The sequence below is a fragment of the Rutilus rutilus genome, assembly GCF_951802725.1.
Source record: "Rutilus rutilus genome assembly, chromosome: 6".
Taxonomy (NCBI): Eukaryota; Metazoa; Chordata; class Actinopteri; order Cypriniformes; family Leuciscidae; genus Rutilus; species Rutilus rutilus.
The window spans coordinates 3,365,040-3,387,539 of NC_140214.1; the positions used below are offsets into that span (position 1 = coordinate 3,365,040).

At 34.8% G+C, this 22,500-nt stretch overlaps 2 protein-coding genes across 2 annotated transcripts in view; both read right to left on the reverse strand.

Annotated features, from left to right (window-relative positions):
- Positions 1 to 17,318, reverse strand: part of ap1m1 (adaptor related protein complex 1 subunit mu 1) — a 36,792-nt gene extending 19,474 nt beyond the window's left edge. Inside the window, exons 1-10 of the mRNA XM_084410571.1 lie at positions 17,082 to 17,318; positions 15,932 to 16,088; positions 14,444 to 14,511; positions 14,057 to 14,187; positions 8,470 to 8,617; positions 5,907 to 6,033; positions 5,020 to 5,162; positions 2,686 to 2,757; positions 2,433 to 2,591; positions 2,185 to 2,310 (exon numbers count right to left, since the gene is read on the reverse strand). Coding sequence (XP_084266697.1) covers positions 2,185 to 2,310; positions 2,433 to 2,591; positions 2,686 to 2,757; positions 5,020 to 5,162; positions 5,907 to 6,033; positions 8,470 to 8,617; positions 14,057 to 14,187; positions 14,444 to 14,511; positions 15,932 to 16,088; positions 17,082 to 17,123 — 1,173 coding nt within the window. The 5' untranslated portion in view covers positions 17,124 to 17,318. The remainder of the gene's footprint in view (positions 1 to 2,184; positions 2,311 to 2,432; positions 2,592 to 2,685; positions 2,758 to 5,019; positions 5,163 to 5,906; positions 6,034 to 8,469; positions 8,618 to 14,056; positions 14,188 to 14,443; positions 14,512 to 15,931; positions 16,089 to 17,081) is intronic.
- Positions 1 to 22,500, reverse strand: part of LOC311292270 (lipoprotein lipase) — a 632,457-nt gene that overhangs the window by 590,933 nt on the left and 19,024 nt on the right. The window lies entirely within an intron of this gene.

Here is a 22,500-nt window from a genome sequence, read left to right on the forward strand (position 1 = left end):
GAAAAGGTTCCTCCGGTCGGAAAGCGGCTATTGACCTTGTATTTGAAAAAGGATCCTCATATAAGAAGCAATGCTAAAATTCAGAGTCAGTTCATTCGCAATTCGGAGATCGACTATTTTTGACTGACAAAATGCCGGCGGAGGGAGTGAGTTGTTCAAAATCTTTCTTTTTAGTAAACTCTGTGTACACAAACACTGTTCTCAATGCTGGAGTTCATGTGAAGAGCCTCTGGTGAGACTTCCAGCACAGTTTCATGTTGTGTCGAGCCGCCTTAGTGTTTTAAAAATAGCGATTTTTGATGCTATATCATAGAAGTGCCCCATTCAAAAGGCAATTTAACCTAAAACAAAAATACGGTCAAACTTAAAAGTGGCGTTTCCATTCTAATTATGCTTTTACACTAAAGTTTGCGTCGGGTAGATTCACAAAAAGACCCTAGGTTGCATTTTGGTGGGAGTTATACCCTTTAAAAGTCAAAGCAAGCATGTTTGACCATATTTGAGTGCTCTATGTGCCTTGATCAATCTTTATTTGTGAATAAAAGCCTAAATTAAATCTGTTAAATCATAAAAAGACTTAGGATTAAGTCGAGAGCCGATCTCTTTATGCACTTTCTGAAGCATCAGAGTTTTAGGCGAATGGACAGAAATCTCTCAGGTTTCTCCATTTGTTTTTCAAAAATGAACAAAGTTATGAGTACTTCATTACAGAATGTTCATTTTTAAGGTGAACTATTGCTTTTACTCGGTTACAATTTGTGAACCCCTTCCACCACAGATTTGCCAAGACGTGGAAAAAGTACACAGACAATAACAAGGTTTCCTAAAGAGCATTTCATCAAGATAACATTGCTCAACACAGCAACATGCTATTATGTGAAATTAATTTACTTTTGAGAGTTGATCATAGAATAGTAATGAAGTGGAATGTATTCTCAATAAGGGGTGTGTGATTTTGGGTAATCAAACATATATTAATGCATTGCAAAAAAACTTGCTTGTCACTTTCAGTGTATAAATCCTTCAAAATACAGATTAATAGCGCCATCTATGAGTGTGAAAGGGAAAAGCAGCACACATTTGAGCAACAGGTGTTCAGCATCTGGGAAGACACCAGCTCATCAACTGCACAGTCCACAGCGCCACCTTACGTCAAAAACAGGAAGCGCATCATGATGATGACATCAGAAATCTGCTCAGGTGAGGGAGACTACTCTCTGAAAGCTGACACAGCTCTTACATATTCATCAGAAACACATTTAATCATGATTAAATTTTTTTGTTTTGTTAAAGATGTAATGCATTGCAAATGCGTCAGCATTACGTTTAGTCGTAACAAGTAAAAGTGATGCTTACACTATAATAGCTGAGCTACTTTTGGTAACACTGCGCAATAAGGTTCATTAACTAAGAATGAACAATACTTCTTCAGAATTTATTAATCTTAGTTAATAATAATGAAGCACTTTTGAATTTATTTCCTCAGCATATTAGGTCATATTGTTGATTGTTATGGCCATTATTTGAACAGTGAAAATAATAATAAAAGTTTTTGAACTTTAAAATGTCACTAATGCTGATTATTCATTTTAATTGAAATATTTAAAATACTTTCACAGCAAAAATTATGTATGCGATTAATTTAGATGAATTAATCACAGAGTATGTAATTTAATTAGATTACATTTTTTTTAATCGATTGACAGCCCTAATTATAACATTTACTTATACATTATTCAAATCAAAGGTTGTATTTGTTAACATTAGTTAATGCACTGTGAACTAACATGAACAAACAAGCTGTATTTTTAGTAACTAACATTAACGAAGATTAATAAATACAGTAACAAATGTATTGCTCATTGTTAGTTCATGTTAGTTAATACATTACAATAAGGTTCATTAGTTAACATTAGTTGAAGTGTTTTTAAGTAACATTTATTTATTCTACGTACATCTGCGAGCTCGCGAGTCACTTACGATGAATGAAAAAAGCCAGTTTCTTCCCCAACTGCAGCAACTTCCATTTATATTACTGATATTTTGCACCAATTTCCCAGGAATGATTTTGTTCTCTTGAACACATGGGATGGAAATGGCGCTTTATATACGCAGATGTCTTATGCAATTTTGCGCATCAGTTTAACTCTGGACGGAAGCGTAGCTAACGTGATGGTTCATTACCTGTATTCCAGAAGTGGTGAAATAGGGAATCTCAAACTTCACACTGATCGGTGGTTTTCCCTCTTTGTCCTCCGCCTCCACGCTGGGCAGCCCGAAATGAGCCCTCATCAGGTACTCTTTACCTCCCTGAGACACACACACACAGACACACACACACATGAGTTTCCGCTGATGTTACTTTCACTCCTCAGCTAGTAGTAGTTATCATTAATGTATAATAGCACAATAGACTGCATGCGTTTTCTTACAGGGAAAGACTTGATGGACCACACGATCTCACTGTTTTCCGGGACCCACTTCACGCTGCCCACTGTGGTCTTAAACTTGGGCGAGTCTGCGTCGGTCGGGACGGGAATATGAATCTCCACATTGTTGGCAGTGGATCGTCGTTTAAACTGAGATTTGGCCTTAGAGTCAAAGAGACGAAACACGAGGGTCAATTCAGATGCTGTGTGTCGGCATAAAATCAACCGAAGTTCACATAGATGGATGTGTTCTCACTTTGATCATGTACTCGATTCTGCTGTGCGAATGCTTCTCAATTACAGACTCGATCCAGATCAGCGGCTTCACCTGTTCACACAGAAGGAAAAAAAAATCAGTTAAAAAAAATCAGCAATCAATTAGTTAATTTTTTTTGTGTATCGATTGACAGCACTAAAATAAATATGAATTTGAACATTAACTAATAGATATTAAAGCTGCGAGCAGCATTTATCGGGGTTCAAGCAGTTAAGGCCTTTGAGCACAAAAGCATCAAGTCTTAAGTTTTATTTAGCAAACATGTAACCACTGACATAATAGATGGAAAAGACCATTTACAGTCAATACAGGCAATGTACCTTAGGAAATATGGTTTTAAAGCTTTTTGCCAGTTATAGCGCCACCTATGGTCCGATCTGCATGAAACTCTGCATGCTTCTTCACCATGTTATGACACATATGCTCATCAATTTTTGTGAAGTTCTGAGTTTTCCTTTAGGATTTATAGGCTTTTGAGTGTATTTTGCCACGCCCCTTTTCTAAATGACCCTGTTACAGCCACCCAAATGCAAAAGTTCAACTTTTTTTCGATAACTATTGATCTAGAGAGTCCAGAGAATTGTCCTAGACTGGTTTTGTTCCGATCGGGCCAAAAACCAGGGACTAGTTCGCAAAAGTAGGTTTTGGACAAAATTCGACATAGCAGGAAATATTTCCTGCCTAAATCGAAATTGGAGATAGCCATTTTGTCCGCCTTGAGCCCTGGCTTGGATCACAGTGGTGTAAGACACTTGAGTCTAGGACAAACGGTCTAGGAGTTATGAGCAGTTTTGCGTTTTTGATTGCTGTAGCGCCACCTATGGGTCAATCGGGGTCATACTCTGAGAGGTTGTCCCCAAATTGAGGCCTACCATCTGGCCAGGTTTCAAGTCTCTAGGCCTTACGGTTTGGCCTGCACAATGCGTTTTACAAATCCTTACAATTACAATAGGGTTTCAGCAATTCATGCTTGAACCCCTAATAATCATACTTCTCCAGTTACATTCATACTTGATTACATTAAGAATTGCAAAAATATGTTTAAATATGCAAATTCTGCATCCTCTATTTAAATGTGCACTAATTTGCATAGATTTGAACATTGGGAAAAGCCAGATTCAAAATATGTTTCATTTTGTACATTTTATATTTAACAGTTTTTACAGAGGGGATTTTAATCACTTCACAAATCCGAAAATGCCATCAGGGTGAAAAAATAAAAATAAATCACATTTTATTTAGGAATTTTTAATGTTTTTGAAAGAAGTCTCTTATGCTCATCAAGCCTGCAGTTAAAAACAAAAAAAAAACAGTAATATTATGAAATATTATTACAATTTAAAATAATGGTTCTCTTTTTTAATATACTTTAAAATGTAATTTATTTTTGTGATGCAAAGCTGAATTTTCATCAGCAAGTACTCCAGTCTTTGGTGTCTTATGATCCTTCAGAAATCATTCTAATATGATAATTTGATACTCAGTTATTATCAATGATGGAAACAGTTGTGCTGTTTAATATATTTTTTTGGAATAAAGAAATTAGTACTTTAATTCAACAAGAATGTGTTAAATTGATAAAAGGTGATGGTAACGATTTATATTGTTAGAAATGTTTTTATTTTGAATAAATGCTGTTTTTTTGAATAAATGCTGTTAACGTTTTACTCAATGAATCCTGAAAAAAGTATTCCAAAAAATATATTAAACAGCACAACTGCTTCCATCATTGATAATAACTGAGTATCAAATTATCATATTAGAATGATTTCTGAAGGATCATAAGACACCAAAGACTGGAGTACTTGCTGATGAAAATTCAGCTTTGCATCACAAAAATAAATTACATTTTAAAGTATATTAAAAAAGAGAACCATTATTTTAAATTGTAATAATATTTCATAATATTACTGTTTTTTTTTTTTTTTTTTTTTTTTTTTTAACTGCAGGCTTGATGAGCATAAGAGACTTCTTGCAAAAGCATTAAAAATAGTAATGTTTCCAAACTTTTGACTGGTACTGTATGAACAAACAAACAATATATGAACAAACCTGTCAGAATAAAATAAAAAATGTAAGGTTTGGTGTATGTAAAGCTGCTGAAGTGGAGATTTCTGACTCGTTTAAAAAAAAAAAAAAGGCCTTTAAAAGAAATGTCTGAATGTCTGAAATCTACAGACGCAATAAAATATACACTTAAAGGTTCGTTTTGGATGTTTTTGTTCCACTAATATGAAACAACACACTATTATAGAAGCAAAATCCCAAAACTGAGATTGAATTTAGCAAGTATGAATGAGTTAAGGCTCTCACATGCGTGTTGAGGCGGTAGGACATCAGCTCAAACTCTCCGTCCGGAGGAATGAAGGAGATGGTGCGATCGTTCTCAAATCGAGACAAACGCACACACTGATGAAACTTCACATCCTCCAACTCCACTGATTTACTCTTACCACCTGAAGAAGAGAGGCATGATCGAACAAGTGACTAAAACACACACACCTCAGCTGTGAAATCCACAGTAAAGCCCTGTTTCTGAAGCTTGGCGTTAGACTTTTCGGTGCTTTATAAATGATAAACTGTTTTTAAATATGTACATACACCTGCATTTATAAATTCTAAGCAAATACAGCTGAATAATATAGATGTAATGTTACATTTTATTGGATTACACTAGCATATAAAAGGAAATGCACATGGAATAAAAGCCACAAAATACCAGTTCTGATTTATAGGGATGCACGATATATCGGTCACCATATCGGTATCGGCCGATATATGTTCATTTATAATGTTATTGTTATCGGTCCGATAAGATAAATTTGGCCGATATATTAAAGCCGATAAATAATTGATTATTTCCTTCAGCTGAGACACTTCAGATGTGCAAGTGAAATATGCTTGAAATATGATTGGAATCACTTCATAAAAGGACAATACAGTTCAGTGCAACATGTGCCGCCATATCGGCTACATAATATTATAATGAGAACGTTATAATTGTGTGCTAAGGACATGGCTTTTAATGGTGAGACTTTTGTTTTTGTAATCAGGCTCTCAAAAATTATATAAAAATTTGGATTTAGATTTATCGGCCAATCGGCTCTCAGATATAAAGAATTATCGGTTATCGGACAAAATGTTCAAATCGGTGCTTCCCTACTGATTTCATTAGCATCTGTAAAGGGAAATGGACTCACGGCCAGTGTTCTCGAACAGAACCTTGTCGTTCAGACCCAAACGCAGCTCTGGCATTCCCGAGAGGAACACTCTCATCTTGATGGAGCCAACGATCTCACTGCGAAGGACGTTACCATTCGCGCTGACCTGGAGAAAGATCAGCACCCGTGAGTCAGATGTGTCAAACACTTAACTGGTGTGTCGTCGTTTCCAACAAAATCCAAGTTCGCTTGAAGTTGGAAATTTTCTGGAAAAGTTCACTCTGGCTACTAAACACCTTCGAACTGCGTAATAGGTGAGTGTGACACTGAGGCTCCGCCTTCTTTGGCATGGACAGGGTTCGTACACATATTCCAAGGTCAAATTCAAGCACTTTCAAGGTCAATCTTAAAGCTTTTTCCAGCACCTTAAACCACCGTAAATTACATACCAATACATAGTCAAAATTATTATTTAGTGTTTTTATCACATTAAAAGAGATAATGCTATAAACAGCCAAAATCGTTTCATAATAGCAGAAGGATCAGATATTTAAGCAAATCACAAGTTTTATTTTTCAAAATGTATCACTGTCTAAGTAGATAATGCCTAATATGAATAATACTTTTCATAATATTAATGTCCAAATATTGCTAACCAGATAATGTGATTTTCAGGCTGTAAAACTGAAGTTATTTCAATGGTTTGCGCCGCGCGAGGACGTTTTGTTGCTGCGTCGACCAAAGCGGAGCGCAGCATTGGCGAGCTCGCGCGCACGTCGCGGTCAAAGTTAAAAATAGTTTAACTTTTGCCGCTACGCTCTGTGACGATTACCCGCGTGGCCAATAAAAACGGGGCATCCAAACAAGCGCGGAAATCAAAATTAAAACTCCGCCTACTTTTGCTCTGGCCAGCGTAGCGCTAATCACTCTGTATCTGAAGGGCTACATTTTATTTCTCCATTTAATAAACAAACTATTCAGTCAGATAGGTATTTGTTGTGAAAGAACTACAGTTACAATTTCAAGCATTTTATCCAAAATTTAAGCACTTTTCAAACCTTGAAAACACAACATTAAAATTCAAGCATTTTCAAGGATTTCAAGCACGCATACATGGAAATCTTCTCTGGTTCATTTCTTGAGTTCAGTCCGTCGAGGTCAGATGTCCACGGGCAAAAAAAAAAAAAAGATACACTGGAGAGCTGCTTTATAACATTTATGGTAGAAATTGAAGTTGCAACTCAAATCAAAAGCGATACTGAAACGGGTTTTCTCATGTTTAATACTGTAAAGCTGCTTTCTTTAAAGCAATCTATTGTATAAAACGGTATGAATGTGACACGACTTTACGGGAGTGCTGAAACACAGAGACGATGCAAACATATTTACATATAATAATAAAAAATAATGGGTAACGCTTTATTTTAATGTGTTTTTGTTACACAGTAATTATACATTTAAGTACTGAGTAATAGTAAGTAGCTACATGTACTTAGGCCTACTATAAGGTTAGGGTTAGAATAAGAGTTTGGTGTAGTTGCATGTAATTATGCATAATTTATAGTTATTACTATAGTAACTACATGTTACATATGTAACAATGACACTGTAAAATAAAGTGTTACCAAATAATGTTTCAAAATTAGGACTGTGCAACGATTAATCGCATCCAAAATAAAAGTTTGTGTTTACATAATATATGTGTGTGTACTGTGTATAATGCATGTATCTACACATGCATGTATATATTTAAGAAAATGTGTTATTTATATATAATGTAAATATATATATGCATACAAATATTTCTTAAGTATATACATGCATATGTGTGTATTTATATATACAAAATAATTATACACAGTACACACACATATATTATGTAAACACAAACTTTTATTTTGGATGCGATTAATCGTTGCACCGCCTTAATCAAAATAAATAAATAAATAAACAAAAATAAGATCAACCATATTGTAGTGCCCTTATACAATCTACTGAGAACTAACTAAACACTTATTCAATTTAAGTTTATCAAGCGACGAGAATACTTTTGGTGCGCAAAGCCAGAACGGAGGCTCACTATTGGCCGGCGCTGGTCATGTGTGTGATGCGTGTGATGCTGGCCAATAGTGAGCCTCTGTTCTCTCACTTGATAAACGTAAGGTTGAGCCACTGTAGTCACTTGGACTATTTTAAACATTGTCTTTACTAACTTTCTGGACCGGCAAGTTTCACTAACAGAGAAGCCTATGGAGGAGTGAGACAGCTCTCAGACTTAATCAGAAATATCTTCATTTGTGTTCTGAAGATGAACGAGAGTCTGACGGGGTTGGAACAACATGAGGGAGAGTAATTACTGACAGAGTTTTCATTTTTGGGTGAACTAACCCTTTGAGCTCTTGACCTGTACCGCTTTAAATATGTTATTGTGATCCAGCTAAAAAGTGTTAAACCCTTTATAAAAACAGCAGGTTCATCAACTGAAGCACAGTGACATGAACATTCCTGCATCCTGTTTGTTATGATGGATTCCTGTGTTTATTTTGAGCATGTCTAGAGAGAGACATCTCTAGAAAGAAACGAGGTGTTTCTAAAAACATACCAGGAGGTTGACAGACTCGATGACGTCCAGGAAAACCTCGTTCTTCCTGTACTTGATGCCCTCGGACCTCCAGGAGACGGCGTTGGTTACGGTCGCAGGGGGTCGTGGAGCTCCTGTGTCCAACTTGTGACCTTCCTGCGTGATGTATCTGTGTATCAACACACACAGTGACACGGGCAAAATGAACACACGGCTGGAAATCTCTGCAAAGAATATATGAGTGAGTGATCTCTGCTGGATCAGAGAAAGGCCTGGAATTTTGTCAGTATTGAGACATAATTACATTATCTCACTTAAAGCACAACTTTTAAAAAAAGTGGCCCTATTATGCTTTTTCAGATTTTCAGATGTAATAGAGCTGTTTGTGAATGTAAATGTAAAAGATGTAAAACTTTCAAAGCTCAAAGTGCAGATTATTGTCTCCCAAAAGAAAGAATTGATTCTGAACTGCCTGAAACGAGTCGTCAGTAACTTTAACTCTCTGCTGAACCTGCGTAGGTTTGTAACAAATTAGCATAATGGCAGCCTTTGGTCTTCATTGGCTGCCGGTGAACAGCGTCTCTTTGCCCCGCCCTCAAACACTGTAGTTGTATTTGAGACTGGAAGAGTTTGGTTCGTGTCGTTCATGTCAAAAAGACGCAGTTTTCTGCTGACAAAGCAAATCCACTTCGGTGGATATTTCTAAACATGCTAACGAGCGTTTAGTTTCCGACCAATCACAACAGACTGGGCCATCTGACCAATCAGAGCAGAGTAGACCAATCACAGCAGGCTGGAGCATCTGACCAATCAGAGCAGAGTAGACCAATCACAACAGACTGGACCATCTGACCAATCAGAGCAGAGTAGACCAATCACAACAGACTGGGCCGTCTGACCAATCAGAGCAGAGCAGACCAATCACAACAGACTGGGCCGTCTGACCAATCAGAGCAGAGCAGCTCTCGGAAAGGCGGATTTTAGAAAGACCAAATCCTTGATTGAACCTTTTCAGACACTGTGATAACAGAGCTGATGGAACAAATAAAGTGTTTTTTTTCTTTCTTTGATGCATGTAAACCTGTTGTAGGAGACTACAAAACAAAATTAGGAACTATTCAAATAGAATAACAGGGGCACAATAATGATTAAAAAAGACTTTCCACTGAATGTCCTGTTAGACCTGTTAGCTTTGAGTTGCTATTCCTTTAACCCTTTAGAATCGGCTGTCGTCGCCAACACATACCAGCAAGCTGTATTCATTTTACCGTAACTCTTAAACCGTTTGCACTATCAAATAGAGCTGCACGATTCTGGCTAAAATGAGAATCAAAATTTTTTTTGCTTGGAATAAAGATCACGATTCTCTCACTTTTCTCTGAAAAGCTTTATTATTTTAAAGACCTACAAATCCTGAATATTAGGTTACCAAACATGATAGAAACAAAATAAGAAATAATACTCTTGCTTCAGTCAAATTTAAATAAATGCAGTAAACAAAAAGAATGTAATATATAAATAAATAAAAAATGACAATTAAACATTGACGACATTCATTGCGTTGAATAGCGTTGCTTTTATAGACGTTTGTTTCGTCTGGCCGCTGGTGCTGTGTGATTGAGCAGTTTTGTTTTTAACCATCTCATACTGTAGTTTAAGATAAGTTTTTAATTGAGATTTAGTTTTATAATAACTTTGGCAAGGAAACGCGAAAGAGGAATCAATTCTGCATTCGAGCGCTGTCTGACACGCGCCCCTCTCTCTCTCTCTGTGTGTGTGTGTGGCTGGGGGCTGTGCGCACAGATAACGCGCGAGTCCCGGTTTTCAGCTTTTCTTCCGCGATTAAAATAGTTTGATTGTGTAAATTGGCAAGACAATACACGTCCAAAATATAAACTTTCACTCTATGATGGTTAAATTTAGCAGTTAATACGCGAATCACATGCGTGCCGAACCGAATCTAGTGTGATCCGTTCCACCCCTAGCGCGTTCTCTCGTTGAATATCATTGGCAGAATCGTAGAAATGCAGGATTAAGATCGCGTGGGGGGTTAAATCGAGATCGCAATCTTTTAACGATTAATCGTGTAGCTCTACTATCACAACCAATCAAATTGCCCCTGACAGTAGACAACATGCGCTTTTCGGCAATATATGACTATATACGGTAATGTCATGCTTTCCGTCAGCAAATGACAGCAGCTTCCTGGCAGAGCGGGGTCAGAAGGATTTGAACAGAGAGATACGAAGCGCGGCAGGTTAGAGTGTTTTGGATTGCATAAATTAATAAAAGAAACGAACAAATACACGGCGAAAGAAGTGGTAGACAGCAGAAGAGGGGATTAGGATGGTTTTTAATGAAACTTGGGAAGCGGATGGCCGTTACTCTTTCACGTATCTAAGCATGTGGTGTGTGCATGTGTATGTGTGCGTGCCTAGTATGAATGCGTGCATTTGTATGTGTGCGTGTATGAAAAAAAGTGTCCTAAATGAAAACTGTGCAACCCCAATGTCACAAAAAAAGACTTGTATATATGTATTATAGTTAGGGATGCACCGATGTGAAAATTGTGGCCGATACCGATAACCGATATTAATATTGCTGTTATGGCCGATACCGATATTTACCGATGTCGATATCTCTGTATAGAAAACAAATTTTAATGATTATCAAATAAAGAGCTATTTTCCAAAACACATTTTTTTTACTTTAGAAATGACTGATATTGGGCACCTTTACCTGTGTGCAAAATATGTCACACATACACACATTGCATTGCATATAATGTGTGCTGGTCAACTTGTCTAAAATTAAGAAACCCTTAGAAAACAGTAAAAAAAAAACAAAAAAAAACAGGAACATGTGTACAATTAAGATAGGCTACTTCATTTATTATTCCAATATCCAAATATTATTCTAAAAAATACCACAGGGAAAAGGGCTTCTTGTGACGTGCTGTCTTTGCGTTTGAACATTGCACATTTTAAACAGGACACGCAGCTGAATAAATGTTAGCCAATACAAACATATTTATAGAAAACAGTTGACAATGAATAGAGAGGAGTCCAATAATAGCATAACGAATCACTTATTCTAAAAATAATAACAAGTAGGCTATAAGACGAATCCGACATATGGGCTGTGTTAACAGTAAAACGTCCGTCATTTAACGAATTTTAAAAACACGGATGGATAATACAAAATGCTTTCTGACATTTTGACAGAAAAAAACAAACAAGCAAGAACAAAATTTAAACTTAGCCCGTTTTCATTTTACAATTATCTTCTCTCTCTATGTGCGCGCGTCCGTGTTTGTGAGAGAGAGCTCGCGCAGCACCGGTAGCCTACTTTAATCCATAAGTAACGAACGCGATAGTTTTCATACAAAATAAATATGTAACATAATTAGGTAGGCTACTTTAGTTATTATTAACACAATAACACATGAAGGCTACGTTTCTCAACACTGAGAATGAATCAATAAACGCCTGTTTCTCCACTCGCGATTATCACAATCCACAAATCACACGCGCTGTCACTTTTGAGAAAAATCTAATTCGAATGGGTATCAAATATCAAGCAATATATTCAAATATCTACGAGTCAAAAAACGATCAGTCAAAAATGTGTCATGAGGAGGAAAAAAACATAAGTCGCACTGGACTGCATTAACAATGTTACGGACGTGAGCGCTCTCGACACTTAAAAACTGCTTTAAAACTTTCACAGAGACCTCAAGCAGAAAGCACAAAGCCTGTCTTTAAATTTAATTTCGTTTTGTATTAATTGTATCTTAATTTTGATCAATGTTTCATCAACGAATTGCATTGGATTTAATAAATAAAAAGTAAATATACTAGAAAATATTTAATCAGGACAGAGGCGACGGCGCGTGAACCTGGAGCGCGTCTCATAAATGAACCGAAACCTAATTGTATCTTAATTTTGATCAATGTTTCATCAACGAATTGAATTGGATTTAATAAATAAAAAGTAAATATACTAGAAAATATTTAATCAGGACAGAGGTGACGGCGCGTGAACCTGGAGCGCGTCTCATAAATGAACCGAAACCTACCTGCCTCACAGACCTGAGACATATATAGAAAGCTTGAAACTTCTATTTTTAAACAGAACAATTCAAAATGAAAGAAAACAGACTGTTCTCTGCTTATGTCATCTGTATGAAATGTGTATTTCTCTCACATCAACCTCTTCAGCTTCACACGTTAAATATCGGCCTGTTCACATCGGCCATATTTTGACATCGGAATGATACCGATGTGTAAAAAAATGACCATATCGGCCGATATTATATCGGCGGCCGATATATCGTGCACCACTAATTATAGTTCATTTTTCAACTTAAAAGTGTTAGCTTCTTTCGTTTGTGATTTTTCTGGGGTTTTTTCTAAATAAAAATCAGTCAATTTATTCTCGTTTTTTTTATTTTAGTCTATTTAAGGCGAGACACTACAGGTGAATAGGGTAAAGTTTTTAACTAGCAGATATCACCATGCAACTTTCCCAGTTGATTTACCTACATTAAGATAAGAAAAAAAATGTATTACAAGGTTTCTGTAATTTAATGTTTAAATATGCAAATTAGGCTATCTCTAATTAAATATGCGCTAATTTGCATATATATATAAAAAAAACGAAATCTGAGTATTGGATAAAGCCAGGTTCAAAATTATTTTTTCATTGTGTTCACATATTAGATGGGAGAAAATCAGATATCTACTTTTGTTATCCTGTAAATCAGAATATACTGTCAATAGCCTTAAAAAAATGATTTTCGCCATGTTTTTTGGAATAAAATGTTATATAAATCAGGCTAAGAATAATATATTTACAAATCCCTCTGTAAATGTCTTCATAATATAACTAGGTACAAGACTGGAAAGTGTGGTGTATATAGGTGCTACTGAAGTGGAGATTTCGGACTTGGAGAATGAGAGAAAAGTCATTTTGAGAAAACAGGCTTTAAAGATTTAACATCAGCCAATGAGATTGCGCATTCAGCCCTTTTACTTTCACGATTGGTTGCTGATAAAAAGGAAATGACCATATTTGGATCCGACAGCACTGTACAGGAGAGAGAGAGCTTTCTAACGGTGTATGTGATGATTTAGAAAGCCAACTTTTGTTGAATTTATGAGAAATCTACAGACACAAACAGACAAAGTGTAGTAAAATAAAGACCTAAATGTGTATTTCAGACTTTTTTTCACCACAAGTATGAAGGAAGACATGTTATTGAAGACAAATATCCCAAAATTGAGCAGTAAAAAAAAAAAAAACCTATGTTTTAGCCTGCTGTGTCTCGCCTTAAATTCTATTTACAAACTCACCACACACAATAATGGTCAATAACTGTAATTTGTTGAAAGCTAATCTTTTTCTGAAAAAGATGACACCTTGCACATGAAGATAGCACATCGTTTTAGAATTTTACAGTGAACAAAAAAATTCTAAATATGTGAAAAACACCAATTTTAGCTTCAGGTTCTAAAGGGTTAATGGCTCTAAAGGGTTAATGGCTTCTAAAGGGTTAATGGCTCTAAAGGGTTAATGGCTCATAAAAGAAAATCAAACACGAACTCACTCCTGAAGGATCTTGCTGTCTGTAGTTTGAGGATATCCAAAGTCCATGAGTTCGTCCAGCAGCTCGTAGATGATGACAAAGTTATCTCTGATGCTCTCCTCCTCCAGCTCCTTAAAGTACTCAGAGAAAACCTGAGAAACAGACACATCAGACACCAGTGAAGATAAAGCAAGTGATCGTGAAATGTAGTATGCGATGATAACACCATATATTAATGAAGCTGATTTTGAGATCGTTATCAGTGTCGGCTGATTAACAGAGGTGTTAGCGCCCCCTTGTGTTAATTCCACTCTATTGGCCCTAATAATTATGGTCCAATAAGGTGAGAAATCACTTTATGCCACAAAAAAGAAAGAAATTTTTTTTTACAATTCACATGTGACGTACCTGAACAATTTTGTAGAGGAAGGAGAAAACCAGGGAGACGCAAGCATTCTTTTTGGATGTTGCAACAACTGTTTGTCAGCAGGTTAAGAGATAAAACACGACTAAAAGAGACAACTAAACAATAAAATGATTAATTAATAACAGTTTTGTAATTTGTACATTGTGGCTCATCCAGTGATCCAGATCTAAAAGCTGGAACTATCCGTGTCATAATTATAAGTTAATAGTTACAATAATAAATACTGCAATATTCCATAAAAAAAAAAAGAATTGTTCATTTTTGATATCCAATTTCATAAAACATTATACTTGACTTAGTCGCAAATGCCAGGGAAACCCTATGAAGCAATGCAACTCATATAATCAAATACATATACAATGGTAGAATATAAAAATATTGACAAGTCATTGACTATAAGATGAAATAAGACAGTACAGGCCAAAAGTTTGGAAACATTACTATTCTTAATGTTTTTTGAAAGAAGTTTCTTCTGCTCATCAAGCCTGCATTTATTTGATCAAAAATACAGACAAAAAATGTAATATTGTGATATATTATTACAATTTAAAATAATTGGTTTTCAATTTATTATACTTTAAATTATCATTTATTTCTGTGATGCAAAGCTGAATTTTCAGGATAATTACTCCAGTCTGTCACATGATCCTTTAGAAATCATTCTAATATGATGATTCATTATCAAAGTTGGAAACAGTTCTGCTGCTTAATATTTTTTCATAACCTGTGATACTTTTTTAGGATACTTTGATGAATAAAAAGTAAAAATAAAAAGAAGCACATTTTTTAAAAATAGAAATCTTTTGTAACAACAATATACACTACTGGTCAGTAATTTGAGGTCAGTAATTTTTTTTCTTTCTTTTTTTGAAATAAATCAATACTTTTATTCAGCAAGGATGTGTTAAATTGATCAAAAGTGATAGTAAGGAAGATTTATATTATTAGAAAATATTTTTTTATTTTGAATAAATGTAGCTCTTTTAACCTTTTATTCATCAAATATGTTAGGCAGCAGAACTGTTTCCAACACTCATAATAAATCAGAATATTAGAATGATTTCTAAAGGATCATGTGATAGACTGGATGTCACATGTAACACTGAAGACTGGAGTAATGATGCTGAAAATTCAGCTTTGCATCACAGAAATAAATGATAATTTAAAGTATAATAAATTGAAAACCAATTATTTTAAATTGTAATAATATATCACAATATTACATTTTTTTCTGTATTTTTGATCAAATAAATGCAGGCTTGATGAGCAGAAGAAACTTCTTTCAAAAAACATTAAAAATAGTAATGTTTCCAAACTTCTGGCCTGCACTGTATATTATTATAAGAGCACAAGAAGTACATAATTTCACACGCAATGCTTTATGTTTTACTTTTAAAAGTCTACTTTTACACTCTATTACATATAATAAGCTGCAGTCCAGTCTGCGTGTGTGCGGTGTGGAAGGATACGGTACAGGTTGTTGTGTTTAATCCACATGAAACGAACTCCACCGTGAGCCAGGATGGGTGACAGCGTGCCCTCCTCTTCTTTATCCATCAGCAGGCTCATAAAATGCTCAATCTCGGACATGTCCACATCACCGCGGTAATTACGGCAGATCAGGACCTGAACACACACACACACACACACGATGACTCTTACTGCACAGCTATTCAAATTCACTGACTGCTATCACAGAGTCATTACCAATATTTGCTGATTTTCTTCTACTGAGATGGATGGATATTATATGAATGTCTTTAAAGTGAAATTACTGAACTTAAATATACGAGATTGAAAAAAATGCTCATTTTAGTAAGAACATTTCAGATGGCACTTAGAGGCTTTACATGCAAAACGCCATTTCTTTACTATACTTGCATTTTAAACAGTCAGATTATACTGTCAGGTGACGGCAATGACTTTGCAATACAGTAAATAGAATACAATTTAAAGGAAAGCTTACATGTGTAATTAGAAATATGTTTAATATCATATGCTGTTTGATGTGTCAAATTTAGTCCCAAAAAAGTGCAATGGTTATGGATTTATTTTTTATTTTTTTCACATGTAACGTTACCATTACATTACATGAACATTTTAGCAAGGTAATACTATAGTATTATTTGATGTACTTTGTAATTACCATGGCAAAAAATCATTGTAGCAGCACAAAAGTGCATTTATCGAATTTTTTCGAAAACTAAAACAAACAACAACAACAGAAAACTGCATTTATAAAGAATATTTCAAGCAAATATCAAGTCAAAATGCTTTTCAAAAGTGACAGATGAATTAGATCTTATCAAACAAACTAAAGTACGAGGATGCAAATACAATTAGTGACAGATAATAATGAACTTTTGGTTGAGTCACAATATCAAAAATATATATCCGTTTCTAAGCAGCTGTTTGAAGGGTGAATTTAATTTTAATTATTTTAATCTCAGTTTCATTAACTAATACATGAGGATTGAGTGTTAAAAATCTTCGCAGGTTTCAGATTAGTGGAACACGTTTATTGGTTTTAATTGAGAATAATTCTATTTAAATCGCCCCACGTTCATGTTAAGATGTTGATTAGCTTTAGCCTTCAGTGCTAGCGAACCGTTATCTTACCTTCCCCTTCAGGTCTAACACATACACAGCGCTGGCCGACATGTTCGCGCCTTCCTCGACCGCGTTATCGTTGATCTACAGAAGTTCGCTCACTTCTGGGACATTTGCTGGTTTAATAAAGAACTGTCATCGGTTTTAGAAGCTCAAAGAAGCTCAAACATCATCAAATCGCGGATGGGAGAGATTTTGAGGAACCGGGTGGCGCTGCTGAGAGCCTGTAGCGCCTCCTGCCGCACTGGAGGAATGAGAGAATACAAGTTCAAAGACTTTAGAATAACACGGGTTGATTCGTATTTTTTACAGTCTATGGTTGATTCCCGTGTTTATACATTTTTTTTTTTTAAATTAATTATCATTAAAAATGTTTCTTTTTTACAGTCTATGGTTGATTCCCGTGTTTATTTTTTTTTATTATTATTAATTATCATTAAAAATGTTTATTTTTTACAGTCTATGGTTGATTCCCGTGTTTATAATTTTTTTTTTTTAAATTAATTATCATTAAAAATGTTTCTTTTTTACAGTCTATGGTTGATTCCCGTGTTTATAATTTTTTTTTTTAAATTAATTATCATTAAAAATGTTTCTTTTTTACAGTCTATGGTTGATTCCCGTGTTTATATATATATTTTTTAATTAATTATCATTAAAAATGTTTCTTTTTTACAGTCTATGGTTGATTCCCGTGTTTATATATTTTTTTTAAAATTAATTATCATTAAAAATGTTTCTTTTTTACAGTCTATGGTTGTTTCACTAGGGGGAGAGCGGGGCACAGAGTAACGCTTTTTGACTTTCTCAGTTTGTGTAAATTAGGGTTCAGACAGAGTATTTATTTTTTTCCCACATTAATTTCCCACGTCTAGTACAATTATGTGGTTTTATTTTATTAATACAGTATATACTTTTTTCTTGATATACCCCGAAAGAATGGAAGTGAAATGTGACAACATGCCCAATAGTAACATGACCATATGACAGCTTAAAATGTTTTCTGATCTAATAAAAAAAATAAAAAATAAAAGATTAACTTTTTCATATAAAATAATGGCATTTTTTAATAATTAAATATAAACTCATTTTTGAGTTTTGACTACGAACACATGAAAACACAGCTATACAACATAGTTCAAAACAAATAAATAATGAGTAATTTCTGAACATTGACTCTAAGTCTTTATTCACCCTTTTCTCAATAGAATTAATAAAAGTATAGAATAGAATAGCATATTTCTAATAGGGGCTCATTGTAACGCAGTGTGACAACATGCCCCACCTGCGCAAAAACCCGGCTAGAGTCTTCTGCTAGTTAGCGAAGCATTAAAGAACTATCTCAACTGTTAAATAACATATTGGAGATTAAAATAATATCAGATTTGTCTCATTTTAAATAAACACAAAAAAATAGAGGTGAAAAACTAACTTAAGTAAGAAATTTACTTTTGCTATGGTTTAATAAATGTCTATGGATATCTTCCACAAAAATAAAATAATAATTTTGGCGCAATTTTTTCTCTATATAGTGTTGATATGGCAACTAGTAAATAGACCAAGTTTCGTAATGCTAGCATGTGTGGAAGTATTTACAACAAGTGTGTTACAACTAGCCCCGTGTTACGTTGTGCCCCGCTCTCCTTCAGCTGGCGAGTGAACTGGATTAGTCTTTCCACTAGATGTCGCTCGAGGCTAAGCACTGTTCCAAGTATATTATTTTTAGAGAATAATCATATTAATATAGGATTTGAAATAAGAATACTGTGTGATTTGCAGCGGTTTCAAACCCTCTTTAACTTAAAAAAGTATAAAGTGTAAAGTCACGTATGAGTCTCTTTCCTTTCAATTTTATTTATTTAGTTATTTAGTTATTTGTTAGTTATTTATTCATTCAATCCTACGTTCATTAATTAATTAATTAATTAATTTATTTATTTATTTATTTATTTATTTATTTATTTATTTAGTTAGTTAGTTAGTAAGTTATTAGTTAGTTAGTTTATTAGTTATTTATTTATTCATTCAATCCTACATTTATTTATTCATTTATTTGTTTAGTAATTAATTAATTAATTAATTAATTAATTCCTTTATTTATTCTTTCTTGCAACCCCCCTTAAAGTGTTTGAAGATTATGCTTTTCTTTATTATGATGAATGGTGCTATTGTTTCTTTTATGAACCTGTTTAAGCATAAATGCACGAAATTATAGATACAAAATAGATTTAAATACATGTCTATTTGTGTATATTTTCATATGCATATTATTGTCCCTATACTTGAGTTTTTTAAAAAAAATTGCAGGGCATATGTCAAACTGCAGGTGAGACGGTTATACTGTTATAGTTGTTATTAATATTTTGAATTGGCTTTTTTTTTTTTTTTAGGTTGATTTTTTGTAATTTTGTCTTGCTTATTATTATTATTTTAAATGTTATTATTTAGGTTTAATTTATTTTTTACTTTAATTTAAGTTCAGTTTAGTGTCTATGCTAATTTTAGTTTAGTTAGTTTAGTTGCTTATTATCAACTAACCCTAACCCTATCCCTATTTAGTTCCAAGGCAACATTTCTAGTTTTCATTTAACAGTTTTTCATCTAATTAATTTCCGCTTCGTCCCATTATATCAGCAGGAACATGTGCATGAGATGTGGATTCCTGTACGTGTGTGTCTTATGTTCTGCATGCCATCGCTCAGAGTGTGACGCGTCTCTGACGTCAGGCGTTTATTTATGAGACAGGCACATTTTAACCTTGAGATGCAGATGACACTTCTACTGTGTATAAGGGTTAAGAAGAGCATGTCCCCCAAGAGAGACACACAAATGTGAAATCGCCTTCAAAAGTGTCTGTGAACAATGCAATGAACTGCCCATGAAAGTTAAGAATGGTGAAATCTTTGCTGTGAAAAACCCAGTAATGTTCTCCAGATTCTGTTGCAATGATTATCAGATGCAACACTGACTGGTTAAGCTCAAATTGAAATCACTCCTGTGACCTTTTTAACCTCAGTTTTTCAGATCTTTCACTCAGACTTTAAATATAATAAAATATTAATAAATGTAGCCTATATATTTAAAAAAAAAAAATTCTGTTATTTTATTTCATTCGATTTTTTAGTTCACTAACACATTTTATTTTCAAAAACATTACATTTTATTTAAAATGTTTAAACATTATTTAAACTAAAGTGGTTTTTCACAGATGCTTTAACTCTACACCCTTGCCTCATTTAGTATAATATGCAAATGAGCCCCGCCTCCACTCACTCACTCAGCTCAGAGATCCACTGGTTGACAATCACACGTTGATCTGATTGGTTACAAGGTAGTTTGTGACGTCAGAAACACCAGCGATTTCAAAGCGTGTTTTTGAGACTGTCTTTGGTTCACTGCAGTTTTAAGGAGGAAATACTCAGCAATGGTGTCGACTTATGAATTTACACATGGTTTGTCTTAAAGCAGATTAAAAACACCGGGTTGAACCTGCCTCACTTTACCCTCATTTCCTTCCCTCGCTCCCTTTCCTTGCATCTTGGCTCGACGCCCTTAGGATTCGAGGGAAGGATCAACCTGTGTTTCCTCGCCTCCTGGAGGTGCAATTAAATGTCAATCACACACACACACACACACACACACACACACACACACACACTTCAGAATCTCATCGGAAGAAGTAGGACATCCGGGTACTTTTACGTACTGTGAATTCGGACACTTTTTTGTCACGTGTTTTTTCACCTGCTAGTCGAGATGTCGCTGCAAGGGGGGGGGGGGGGGGGGGGGGGTTTGCTTCGATTCAAGATTACGAGGCACACGAGTTTAACAAAACAATAATGATGTGCACGGATAGATAATTTATAATACTACTGCAATATTCCATAAAAATGATGATTTCATGGTGATTTTAAGAACATTTGAAGGTCCTTATAATGGGTTCCATGGATGTTAAATGATCTTATATCTAATTAAGTTCCTTTGTTTTGTACTGTGGGTCACACCAACACCCCTTCATCTGACCAATCAGCGACAGAGACACGCCACACAGACATTGTTCTCTCTCTCTCTCTCTCTCTCTCTCTCTCTCTCTCTCTCTCTCTCTCTCTCTCTCTCTCTCTCTCTCTCTCTCTCTCTCTCTCTCTCTCTCTCTCTCTCTCTCTCTCTCTCTCTCTCTCTCATCTTTCTAACCTCTTCACTTGTTTCCAGACTCATGAGTGAGTTATTGCTGTTCTGTCCCGTGAACTCTGTGCGTCTACTGAGAACAGACATGCAAATCATGTTTCAAATATCTGTATCACAAAAAAACTTTGATTGAGTTTGTTAGCAACAAAACGGAGTGTAGAAATAGTAAACATCTGTTTTATGTGAACAAATAGAGGTTATTTTATAGTCCAGCATTAGGGTTTTGTTTTAAAAACACAATCAGATCTTGTGCATTTTGTCTAGTTCTTGGCTTATGCAATAAAATATTAGTGCAAAATATGTATCCTTTATGGTTAGACAATCCCAGAATGCACCGCGATGAACTTTAATCCAAGATCGCTGACAGAGAAGGAAACTTAGTTGATTTTTATCTGTATTTCCATGCGATTTTTAAAATAATCACAACAAATATTGATTGAAAACAGTTTACATAATTATAAGTCACGTTTTATATATTTCTATACTGATGGAGAGCCAGAACACAATAAGTTTTCTCATGGAATGCATGAATTATTAATAAATTGGATGTAAAGATGATGATAAGCATCTGTTCATGTGTTTACTCTTGTGTTATGATTGACAGGTCTCGATGAACATGCTCCTCTTGAACTTTTAGGTAACACTTTATTTTACAGTGTCCTTGTTACATATGTTACATGTACTTACCATAGTAATAACAGTAAATTATGCATAATTACATGCAACTAACCCTCAACCAAACCCTAATCCTACCCTAACCCTATAGTAAGTACATGCAGTTGCTTAATATTACTTAAATAAATAATTACACTGTAACACTGACACCTTAAAATAAAGTGTAACCAACTTTTGTTTAGTTGCTCTGTTTCATGTGCATTTTATGTATTGTTTTGCATTGGAACAAATGTCAGGAATTCATTAGTTGTGAATGAGAGGTTGATTTGCAACAGCTCAGCAGGTGTGATGATTTATGAGCATGTGGACTTCATGTGCTGCATCTTCCAAACGCATGTGCACTATAATTAGACACATATTCAAAATATCACCTTGCGTTAGTGAACCTTCTTGTACACGTTTTGAGAAAGTGTGCTAGTCAAAGTCACCTGACAGGCACTCAGGTTGCACGCTGCTCGTGGAACTGAGTTTGTTAACCCTGTAAAGCCTGACATGTGAAATAATAGTCAGAAAAATAATTATTTTGTAAAAAAAATTAATGGAACGGTTTATTGAACTACTTGACAAA